We start from the raw sequence: 11,787 nt of genomic DNA, 5'->3' as shown, positions 1-11,787 counted from the left end.
AGAATGGGGAGGGAGGGGGAGGGGCAGAGGAGACAGTCTCCCAGTTCACCTTCCCTGCAACAGACCCACACTGACCTATCCTCACCCAACTTCGGCTGTTTGGGGACGGCAATGAGGTTAGTGCACACGCGGATACACACACAAACGCGGAAGCAGCAGAGAGCTGCAGCCACACACGCAACCGTTCTGTTTGAAACCCGACTACAGACTGTATTTCTCACCGTTGTGCGCCCACAATCCCTGCCCTTCTTCCAATAAAGCCCAGAAGCTGCATCTTCTCCTGATCCCCAGTTCCTTCCACGTTCACCAAAACGGTTTGTCAGTCTCTGGTAGCTAAAACCAGCTTCCCTGTCCCTGCAGCTGCGGCTCCTTCCCATCAGAAATCCCGGGGAGTCCCATTTCTACTGACAGTGTCTCTGCCTTGGCTATATTTGTTTTAAATGCTCAGCATATTTTGCAATAGCCACTGCTCCAATGGAGGGACATCCGCTGACTTCAACGAGCTTTTGGTCACACAAAATAAAGGGGACCTGTGACTTCCCGTCCACCAGACACCACGGCCTAGCCAGACGTCTCCCTGGTGGTTTATCTCCATTTGGTGACCCTTGCCCCATGGAGTTCTCCTGAGTCCCAGCCCAGGCCCCCGCCCCCTGGACCCTCCTTCCTACCCTCACAGCCACCTCCTGTCATTCTATGTGTGCTGAGCTGGGCACAGTGCCCCTCTCTCTGCTGTAAAGGGGACATCGCCAGGTACTGAGCACACCCCCCCGCCGTCTCTTATACCCGCACTGGGGAACCCGCATGCAAATCCCTCCCCGGGGGTTCCTGTTAAATACCAACCCCTGGTTCTATAGGAACCTCGGCATCCCCTCAACCACAGAACTGCCCTGCCCTGCCCGCTTCCCTCATTCTATGAAAACAAGAATGAAATCTCTGTTGCTTTTCCTTTCCCTGCTCTCTGCTCTCACCTGTGAGTGTCTCTGGGAAAGGAGGGAAATAGGGGCCGATCCATAAATTTGTTCCGTGATTCATTCATTCCTCTCTTTGTTCCCCTTTCCCCAGGTGTCATCTCTCAGGTGCAGCTGGTCCAGACCGGCCTGGGGACGGTGAAAGCTGGAGAGACCCTCAGTATCACCTGTAAAGTCTCTGGAGTCTCCGTCAGCAACTACTATTGGAGCTGGGTCCGGCAGCCCCCTGGGAAAGAGCTGGAGTGGATGGGGTTTATCCGACACACAGTTAACGGGGGGACCACAGAGTATAACTCGGCTTTCACACCTCGTGTCACCATCACCAGGGACACCTCGAAGGATGAAGTTTATCTCCAGCTCCGCTCGCTGACAACTGCAGACACCGGCACCTATTACTGTGGCCGCCACACACAGTGACACAGAGCAAAGCTGGGAAGGGCACAAAAAGGAGAAGTGGATTTCTAAAGCACCAGCCGACTGGAACACACAGTCCATGCGCTAGGGGATGAGACAGACAGGTGGGGCATTGCCCACAGCGGGGTCTCAGGAGCCACCCGCGTTTCTCCCCGACATCCCACCCTCTCCCAGCCCCTTCCACCAAGGGGCTTTAAACACTCCACTTCTTCGTGCTGCGCAGTGACAAGTGCACCCAGAGACTCACTGAGACAGGAGTGATGGCTTGGGCTCATATTTTGGGCACTTATCCCGACACACCTTGATCCTAATCTCCAGATGCCCAGTGCCTGTATCTCCCATTGGCCTCACCCCTGGGGACCAGGCTCTCTGTGTCTCCAGGCTCCCACATTGGGAAACCACTTCAGGATATTCAGGACCCCTGAGGGGACATCACCATGTACTGAGCGCTCAGCCCCCCCCCCCCCCCCCCCGTCATCTCTTATACCCGCCCTGGGAACCCACATGCAAATCCTGCCCCGGGGGTTCCTGTTAAATACAGACCCCTGGTTCTAGGAGCCTCAGTCTCTCCCCAGACACAGAACCGCCCGGTCCTGCCCGCTGGGGAGTTTCCCTCATTGTATGAAACAAGAATGAAATCGCTGCTGCTTTTCCTGTCCCTGTTCTCCGCCCCCAGCTGTGAGTGTCTACGGGGCAGCAGGGACATTAGGAACAGATCCATAGATTCTTTCGGTGGTTAATTCTTTTCTTTTCTTTTATCCTGTTTCCCCAGGTGTCCTCTCTCAGGTGCAGCTGGTCCAGTCCGGCCCAGGAGCGGAGAAGCCCGGAGAGACCCTCACCCTGACCTGTGCTGTCTCCGGGTTCTCCATCACTACTCAGCATTACCATTGGCACTGGCTCCGGCAGCCCCCTGGGAAAGGGCTGGAGTGGATGGGGTATGTGTACCCATACAATAGCGGGGAGACAGGCTACGCCCCGTCTCTCCAAGGCCGAGTCACCATCTCTGCAGACACGGCCAAGAACCAGTTCTCCCTGCAGCTCCGCTCGCTGACAGCTGCAGACACCGCCACCTATTACTGCACCAGGAGGAGAAATTACACAGTGACACAGAGCAAAGCAGGGACTGGTACAGAAAGGAGAAGCTGTTTCCATGCAGACATTGAGAGAGCTTTAATGCACCATGCATTGCATCAGCTCCCTGCCGGGTAGGAAAGTAAAACAGGGTTTTATCACACACAACCCCCCCACCAAAAAACCCACAACAAACAAACAAAAACCACAAGGAGTCCTGTGTTCCAGGACTGTCCATTCAGGTCTGACACATTTCACACAGAGGCCCCGGTCAGATCTCAGTATAGAACCGCTGTGACAGGTGCCCATTGCCACATCTGGAGCTGGAACTATCACACATTTTAATCCGGGTTAGAACTGGCAAAGAGCCAACCTTCCATTTACATGCCAGAACTGGTTTGAATTGACTTCAGCTTGTTGGTGCGGAGCTGCTGGGAAAATCTGACCCGGTCCCTGAGGGTCACCAGTGGAGCTGTGTGCTGAGAAATGGCTAAGCTCTGGCCCGCATTCAGGTGGCTACATGGGATGGGAGCACAGACTTGTGTAGATCCCTGGTGGGTAGTGAAACCTGGAATACGCGATTCAGGGAATGTGGTTGCTAGTGTGGGTTAGAAGGTGGAGCACCTAGGAGCTCTCATGCCCAGGTGCGGGATCTCCCTGGTGAGTGCAGACTGTGCCATGCAATGTCTGAGTCTTCAGTCGGTTATATACAGTGGGCTACGACTGATCTGGGCCTGTTTACCTTGGCAGAGCCGGCTGTAGGCACTAGCAAAACAAGCTGGTGCTTGGGGCGGCACATTTTTAGGGGCAGCATGGCCGGCGCCAGAATGTCACCCCTATAAATGTGCCCCGGCCGCCCTAGCTCACCTTCGCTGCTGCCGCTCATGCGCCACGGCGCACAAAACAGCTGATTTGCGCACTGCTGCTCACCCCCGCTCCCAGGTTTGAGAGCCTGGGAGGGAGGGGGAGACTCCGAGTGGCCGCAGCGCGCGTGCCGCTTCTCCCCCTCCCTCCCTCCCTCCTAGGCTTGAGAGCCTGGGGGGAGGAGGCAGGGCTGGGGATTTGGGGAAGGGGCGGAGTTGAGGCAGGGCCGGGGGTGGGGTAAGAAAAACACGGGGGGGGGGGGGGGGGGGCGGCCAAAATTGTTTTTTGCTTGGGGCGGCAAAAATCCTAGAGCCGGCCCTGATCCTCGGACAGGGAAGTGGGACAAAGCCTGAAATGCCAGGGTGAGCTGTAATACCTTGTAGCCAGCAATTCTTCTGTATCCAGCTAGAGGGCAGCACAGTGACCATGAGCCGGTCCATCAAAAGAACCAAAGACTTGTGACCAGGGGGTTTAACAAAATCCCACTTCCGAGGAATTGCAACCGCCCAGAGAGAGCTCGGCAGACGGCAGGAGCCAAACTGGTGATTCCTGGGTGCCGGAGGCCATTTATCCCTCATGAACAAACACTGGAGATGGAAGAGTCTTGGGGGCCTGGTCTACACTACGAGTTTAGGTCGAATTTAGCAGCGTTAAATCGAATTAAGCCTGGACACGTTCACACGACGAAGTCCCTTTTTTCGACTTAAAGGGCCCTTTAAACCGGTTTCTTTACTCCACCTCCGACGAGGGGATTAGCGATAAAATCGGCCTTAGCGGGTGGGAATTGGGGTAGTGTGAACGGAATTCGACGTTATTGGCCTCCGGGAGCTATCCCACAGTGCTTCATTGTGACCGCTCTGGACAGCACTCTCAACTCAGATGCACTGACCAGTAGACAGGAAAAGCCCCGCGAACATTTTAATTTCATTTCCTGTTTGCCCAGCGTGGAGAGCACAGGTGACCATGCAGAGCTCATCAGCACAGGTAACCATGATGGAGTCCCAGGATAGCAAAGAGCTCCAGCATGGACCGAACGGGAGGTACGGGATCTGATCGCCATATGGGGAGATGAATCAGTGCTAGCTGAACTCCATAGCAGTAAACGAAATGGCAAAATATTAGAAAAGGTCTCCAAAGCCATGAAGGACGGAGGTCATAAAAGGGACGCACAGCAGTGCCGCGTGAAAATTAAGGAGCTACGGCAAGCCTACCACAAAGCCAGAGAGGCAAATGGAATGTCCGGGACAGAGCCGCAAACATGCCACTTCTACGCGGAGCTGCATGCCATGCTAGGGGGTGCAGCCACCACTACCCCAACTGTGTGCCATGGTAGGACACTTTACCATGCCAGGCCAGTAGCATGTAGTCTGGAATCATTGCATAACAAAGCATGGCAGCGTATGGTCCCGGTGTTTGCTGGCATGCAGACAACATCCATTCCTTATCTCTCTTTATTATCCTCAGGAGAGTGATATCATTCACGGTCACCAGGGCCGGCTTTAGGAAGGGCGGGTCCCAATTCGAACATTTTTGGTGGGACCCCGGCAGGGATGACTAACAAAAAAAATAATGTAAAAAAAAGCCTTTCATTTCTCCCATGTATTATTTACTTTCCATAACTATATAAATAATAAAATTATATATTCTGTACATTGCATCATATATGCTGTTGATCGGTTATTAATGAGCTCCATTTCACGTGTCTGGGTCGCCGCCACGCCCTGGGGGTGTGCTAGGGTGACCAGATGTCCTGATTTTATAGGGACAGTCCCGAATTTTGGGTCTTTTTCTTATAGGATCCTATTATCCCCCACCCCCTGTCCCGATTTTTCACACTTGCTGTCTGGTCACCCTAGTGGTGTGCACATGTGTGGGTCCCAGCTGCTCCCTGCCCCCCTCGTTGAAGCAGGTGTGCAGGGTTACTGCCCTGGGAACTGCAGGGCACCAGTGGACATGGGGCTGGCTGGAGGCAGGGCAGGGGCTCACTGGAGGTAGGGTCTGGCTGCAGGCAGGGCAAGGGGTGCGGGGCTAGCTGGAGACAGGGGTGTGTGGGGTTGGCTGGCTTTGGGCAGGGCCGCAGGGGGGTGCGGCAGGGGTTGCCTGGAGACAGGGCAGGGGTGCGGCAGAGGCTGGCTGTGGGCAGGGGGTGCAGGGCTGGCTGCAGGCAGGGCAGGGGGGCAGGGCTGGTGCGGACAGAACAGGGGGGGCGGGGCTGGAGGTAGGGCAGGGGTGCAGCAGGGGCTGGCTGCGGACAGGGGGTGCAGGGCTGGCTGGAGACGGGGCTGGCTGCGGGCAGGGCAGGGGGTGCGGGCTGGTGCGGGGACGGGGTGCAGCAGAGGCAGCTGGAGCCCCGGCCCTTTAAATAGCCCCCGAGCCCCCCGCTATCCCAGGGCTCTGGGGGCTATTTAAAGGGCCTAGGGCTCCCCTGCTTCTACCGCCCCGGCCCTTTAAATAGCCGCGGGAGCTCTGGGGAAGCAGCGGGGCTCCAGTGGCTATTTAAAGGGCCGGGTTGGTAGAGGCAGCGGGAGCCCCGGACTTTTTAAATAGCCCCCAGAGCCCCGCAGCCCTACCCCAGGGCTCCAGCAGTGGGGGTCTGGTGGCAACTTAAAGGGCCTGGGGCTCCAGCCCCTGCTGGGAGCCCTAGGTCCTTTAAATTGCCCCCTGGGGAAGCCGGCCCACCCTGGTACAGCGCACCGGCTCTTGCCGGTACACCGTACTGGGATTTGGGCCCGGGGCCCGATTCAGGGGAATTGGTTGAATTGGCCTAAAGCCGGCCCTGGTGGGGGTATGGCCACAGAGCCGCAGGGAGGGGAACCCTGAGGTGTGGGGGCTGGGTGGGTACTGGGAGTTCCTCCTGAAGGGACGGGGGTTGGCCAAGGTCACTCAGCCCCGGGGTGTGGGAGGGGGACTGGCTGAGGGCACTCAGAGCCCCAGGAAGTGGGGGGGGGGGGGGGGCTGAGGGGAGGGACTGGCCAGGGGCACTCAGAGCTCGGGGGAGGGGCTGTCCGGGGGGGGCACTCACAGCCCCAGGAGGTGGGTGGGGGAGGGGCACACAGGATTTCAGGAATTCCCTGGCAGTGAAGAGCTGCTGGCGGCAGGGAGGAGCCAGCCGTGACAATCCCCACTTGGGATCCCTGGCTGGGCTAGTGGCTATGGGGGCCCGTGGCCAAGCTGCAGTGGAAGGTGACCTGAAGGAAATGCCTCGGCCTCCAGCTAGGAAGGGCCTGGGCCAGCAATGACCCACCGAGCAGTGTCCCAGCTCCCTGCCCCACACCTGCGGGGCACGGCCCCTCCTCTGTAGGGAGGTTGGCATGTACCTTAGTGCTGCTTCCTCCATCCCCAAAGGCCTCTCCCAGCCAGTCTCTGGCAACCCCTGCCGTTCAATACGCACATTACCCTGCTGTGACATACCGGGGGGGAACCCCTCGGGGATGGGGGGGCTGTCACACAGCTGGGCAATTTAACCCAGCTGGGCAGGAGTGACTGTCTCCTTGGAGCTGGGGTCTCAGCCCAGGTGTCTCTCTGCCCTTCCCCCCAGTAGCGCCCCACATTGAGTTCCAGCCCCACATTCGCACCCACAAGTGCCAGTGGGTTCCAATCCCAGCTGAACACGCCCACCCGGCCCTAGTGCGGAGCAGAAGGGCCCAGAGCTGCCCCACAGACCCTCTGGCTCTCCGAGCCCGCTCTTACCCATCACCGCAGCACGTCTGGCCCATGCTGAACGCTGCTGCTCTGTGCAGAGAGGCTGGCACTTCTCGCTCCTGCCGTACGAGGGGCAGGTGCTGCTACCGACTGCTCCCCCTAACCCCCGCCCTGCTGCGCTCTGGGGATGCTGCCCTGCTGTGGAGCTCTCAGGTGTCTTGAACTGGAATTTGTTTGGAGAGAAACTGCTAAGGAGCCTTATCAGCCCCGAGCAGAGAGTACCTGGGAGCCTGCCTGGGTCGGGCGGGTCTGGTACAGCCTCCCCCCAGATAAGGCTCTTCCCTGGACCTGCCACCCATTGGAATCTGGAACGATTCCCTCCGAGGTAACACCCGGGGCAGCCAGGGCAGGGCAGGGCACGGCCTGCTCCCCTGGAGCGTTAGGGCTTTCAGGAGTCAGAGGTGTCAGCGGAGCAGGTTGTACGTTAAAGCAGCGAAGGCAGTTGGGGGGCAGAGGAATTGGGTGCTTTGCCATTGCACTTGATCAGCTCAATTTGAAAATTCTTTCAAAGGAAATCCAGATGTTTACATCTGACTGGGGTACATGTACACACATACACACGCACACTCACATGTGCACACACTCATGTGCACATACACGTACACACATACATACGCACATGTACACATACACATATATACAGACGTACACATACACGCACACACGCTGTCCCTGGAGCGCCCCAGGATGCGACTGACGGGGTGGCTGGCTATTATGGAGGCAGAAGGGGGTTGGGAGAAAATAATCAAGAAGAACTTTTGCTGAAAATGCAAACCTAAGCTGGAAATCTGTGCAGGGCTGGGCTCAGTGAAAATGATCTTTTGAGCTGCTCTTATTAACCGTGGTCCTGTACTTCCTGGTTTGTGTCGGACCCAGGCAGGAGACTGGGCTGCTCTCAGCTGTAGAAGCCATTGGAATGAGCCAGGTCGGAATGAGCCAGGCCCTCAGAGCCTTCTGCCACCAATCGCCCCAGCAGTCACTGATCCACACCAAACCACGTCCTTCCAGTCAGGCAGTTTCATATGCACACGTCAAACCCTTGGTTTGCCACTCAGACACCACGGTGATGGGCACAGTAAGGACCGAGAGACGCTAAACAGGCAGACAGACAAGGAAATAGTGGCCCTGCCTACAGGTGTGTGTGTGGTGCAAACGGATGAACACCAGTTGCTGGCTGAAGACACAACCTTAATTCCCGCATCTCCTGTCTGTCAGCTATCGTTCGCTTGGCAGCCTGAGCTCCGATTTCTAACGCAGCGTTTTGCTCTGGCCTATTGTGGTTCTCATGTCCAGGGGCGCCTTGGCCCCTGGTATCAGGAGCGGTGCTAAGGAGGCTGCTTTTCAAAAGTCCTTAAGTAGGGTTGTCAACTTTTTACTTGCACAAACCCAAAGGCCCTTGACCCAACCCCTTTCATGCCCTTCCCCAAGGCCCCACCCCCACTCACTCCAGCCCAGCCCACCTCCCTCAGTCGCTCGCTCTCACACCCTCACTCACTTACACTGGGCTGGGGCTGGGGGTTGGAGTGCAGGGAGGGGTGAGGGCTCCGGTGGGGATGCGGGCTCTGGGATTCGGCTGGAGATTAGGGGTTTGGGGTGCCAGAGGGAGATCCGGGCTGGGACAGAGGGTTGGGGTGCGGACTCTGGGAGGGAGTTTGGGTGCGGGAGGGGGCTCAGGGCTGGGGTAGGGGATTGGGGTGGGGGTGTGGGGTCTGGGAGGGATTAGGGTACAGGAGGGGGTTCCGACCTGGGGCAGGGGGTTGGGGTGCCGGGTGTGAGGTCTGGGAGGGAATTTGGGTGTGGGAGGGGGTTCCGAACTGGGGCAGAGGGTTGGGGTGCCGGGTGTGAGGTCTGGGAGGGAATTTGGGTGTGGGAGGGGGTTCCGACCTGGGGCAGGGGGTTGGGGTGCCGGGTGTGAGGTCTGGGAGGGATTAGGGTACAGGAGGGGGTTCCAACCTGGGGCAGGGGGTTGGGGTGCCGGGTGTGAGGTCTGGGAGGGAATTTGGGTGTGGGAGGGGGTTCCGACCTGGGGCAGGGTTTCTGGGTGCGAGGTCCGGCCAGGCGGCGCTTACCTCAGCCAGCTCCTGGTCAATGGCACACCGGTGCTAATGCAGGCTCCTGACCCCTGGTCTCCCTCCGCTGGCAGGCTCTGAGCAAGGCCTGCCCAGAGAACATGGATGACGAGCTCTCGATCCTGCTGACAGCACCCCCCAGCACAGACAAACTCCAGCACATCTTGGAGGTGAGCAGAATGGGGAGGGGCCGCAGGGGTTTTACCTTAGCCCTGGGGACTCCTAGAAAGAAGAGACTGGAAAATCCATGTTTCTATTGGATCCTTCCGAGTATGCATTGGTGATATAAACTCACTGGGTGACCTTGGGGTAACTAACTTCCCCCTTACGGCATCAGTCTTCTCCACTATCAAATCTACACTGGGGAAGGACAGAAGCCCCGACAATCACCTTCACCTCTTGGTGTCTGGTCCTGGGAGCCGAAACCAACTGGACTATCTGCCTCATCTCCTAAACTGCCCTGTCTTTCCCTCCTAGGGCCTTGTCCTTAGTGCTCAGCCTGGCCCCTTCCCAGCTTGTCCCTCACCTTTAAAGGACGCTCCAAGCCCCTCCCATGTCTGCTTCCCTTGGGGTCTCTCTCCTGGCTGAGTACAGGCTGCCCTTCTATCTCTCAGCAGGCCTGGGTCCTAGTCACAGGCTGCGTCTTGTCACGTGACCCCCACACTTATTCCCTTCACCCTAGGGAGCTGCATCACCTGGGCTAGGTGCAGTTGAGCTCCAACCCCTTTCCTGGCCATCTCACCCTGGGACAGATTGAAACTGGTAACCTGTGGGTAACAGTAACTGGTTGCTCGCAAAGGTGTTGAAGACACAATGGAAGAGGAAATCCTTTGGCCTGGATTGAAATTATTCCGACTGAAAGTGAATGAGAGAAAATAGGTCCAGAGTTCTCTTCCTAGCAGCAGAAAATGTAGCGATTGATAGAGGTTCAGGTCAGAAAGGACCATTATGTGCATCTAGTCGCCCCTCCTGTATAACTCAGGGCTAGAATGTGACCAAGTGGTTCCTTCAGCCAACCATAGCATGGGACTGAGCCAGAGCACGTCTTTTGGAACGACATCCACATGCAGGAGAGCCAGCTGGCTACCAGAAAATCTCTCTTCTGCAGTGACGTGGGGTTAAGGGACACGGGGAAAAGACATGGAGGCTGTGACTAAACTTAGAGCAGCAAGGCCAGGAAAACCAGGGTTAGGTCCCAGGCCTGGCTATCAGATCTGCTGTTTTCTATTCCTGGCTTTGGGACCATGAGCGAGTCTCTGCACCGCTGGGTGCCTCGGTTTCCCCAGCTATCAAATGGAGCTAATCAAGGTTTTGTTTGTTCTCCCCATTTTACAGGGTGGGAAACCGAGACACAGTTGGGACCTGTCTACACTACAGGTCTGTCGTGCATTTGTAATCTGCCGACCCCCACATGTTGTTCAGAGCCTATGGACAACACAGCTCCTAAAGGTACCTTTGTTCTGTGCTTATCCCCTCTGTACCAGCAGGGCTGGACAGCATTTCTCACTGTGATGTGGGGAGCAGGTCCTGGGTACTAAGGGTCTGAAGAAGCTCTTAAGGACTAATTTTTTAAAATAATTGTTATCAATGAATTGGGAGAAAACATACAATCACTGCAGATAAGATTGAGGGGTGACAAAATACAGGCAGAGTGGTAATTCCTGATGGGGAGAGGGCAGTGATACAGAGCGATCTGGCTCATTCGGCCAGCTGGACCCATTCAAAGAAAACAAGTTTGAGCAGAGCCCAATGCAAGGTCCTATATGTGGCAACAAGGCACGCCGGCCACACCTCCAGAATGGGGACGTGGATCCAGGAAAGCAGTGACTCTGAAAAGGATTTAGGGGCCAGAGTGGAGAAGCCACTCAACATGAGCTCCCAGTGTGATGCTGTGGTGAACAGGGCTAAAGCCATCATTAGACGTAGGAGCAGAGCCGTGAGTAGGATAGGGAGGTGACACAGCAGCAGTGAGACTGCTATTGGAATACTGCCTCCAGTCTTGGTGTCCTCCTTTGAAAAAGATGGTCCTAGAAATTGGAGCTGGGGCAGCAAAGAGCCACCAAATGTTCTGAGGGCTGGAGAAAAATGCCTTCTACTGAGCTATTGAAAGAGCTCAACCTGTTTAGCTTATCAAAAGAAGATTGAAGGGGACTTCATTGAAGTGTTGAAGTGCCTTAATGGAGAGAAAATACTAGGTATTAAAGGGCTCTCTAGTCTAGCAGAGAAAGGCAGAACAAGACCCAATGGCTGGAAGGTGAAAAGAGACAAATTCCTATGACAAATAAGGCACAAATATTCAACAGCGAGGATGATTGACCACAGGAAGAAGCTACCAAGGAAAGTGGTGGATTCTCCATCTCTTGATGTCACTAATAAAGACTAGATGCCTTTCCGGAATGTGTTTGCCCCAAGTAGCTATTGTGGTAGACAGGAGGCCTGTGATATGCAGGGGGTCAGATTAGATGCTCTAACGGTCTCTGCTGCCCATAAAGTCTACTCATTTCTGAGAAACCGAGTGTAGCATTGGGAGCAGCTTGTGATGTTTTACTGTCTAGCCGGCTTGCTTCCTAGAATGAACACTCATTGAGTGGGGTGATCCACAGAGAGTAGCTCAAACCTCCAAAGTGTCAGCCCTGTGGCAGGACATTAACACTGCAGGGGAGGGGTGGGTGTGGCAGTGACATCACAAAGGCTTTTTG

The 11,787-nt window shown here is 56.2% G+C and overlaps 1 protein-coding gene across 1 annotated transcript; it reads left to right on the top strand.

The window, feature by feature from the left end:
* The first annotated feature begins 874 nt into the window (after positions 1-874).
* LOC101934053 (immunoglobulin alpha-2 heavy chain-like) lies at positions 875-2,614 on the top strand. Its single transcript, XM_065566509.1, has 4 exons — positions 875-970; positions 1,063-1,382; positions 1,958-2,060; positions 2,155-2,614. Exons 1-4 carry the CDS (start codon positions 913-915, stop codon positions 2,589-2,591), a joined length of 918 nt encoding a protein of 305 aa, XP_065422581.1. The 5' UTR covers positions 875-912; the 3' UTR covers positions 2,592-2,614.
* Positions 2,615-11,787: the final 9,173 nt, after the last annotated feature.

This window comes from Chrysemys picta, chromosome 13 (genome assembly GCF_011386835.1).
Source record: "Chrysemys picta bellii isolate R12L10 chromosome 13, ASM1138683v2, whole genome shotgun sequence".
NCBI classification, from domain to species: Eukaryota; Metazoa; Chordata; order Testudines; family Emydidae; genus Chrysemys; species Chrysemys picta.
The sequence above is the reverse complement of the archived record's forward strand: the minus strand, read 5'-3'. Positions and strand labels throughout refer to the sequence as shown.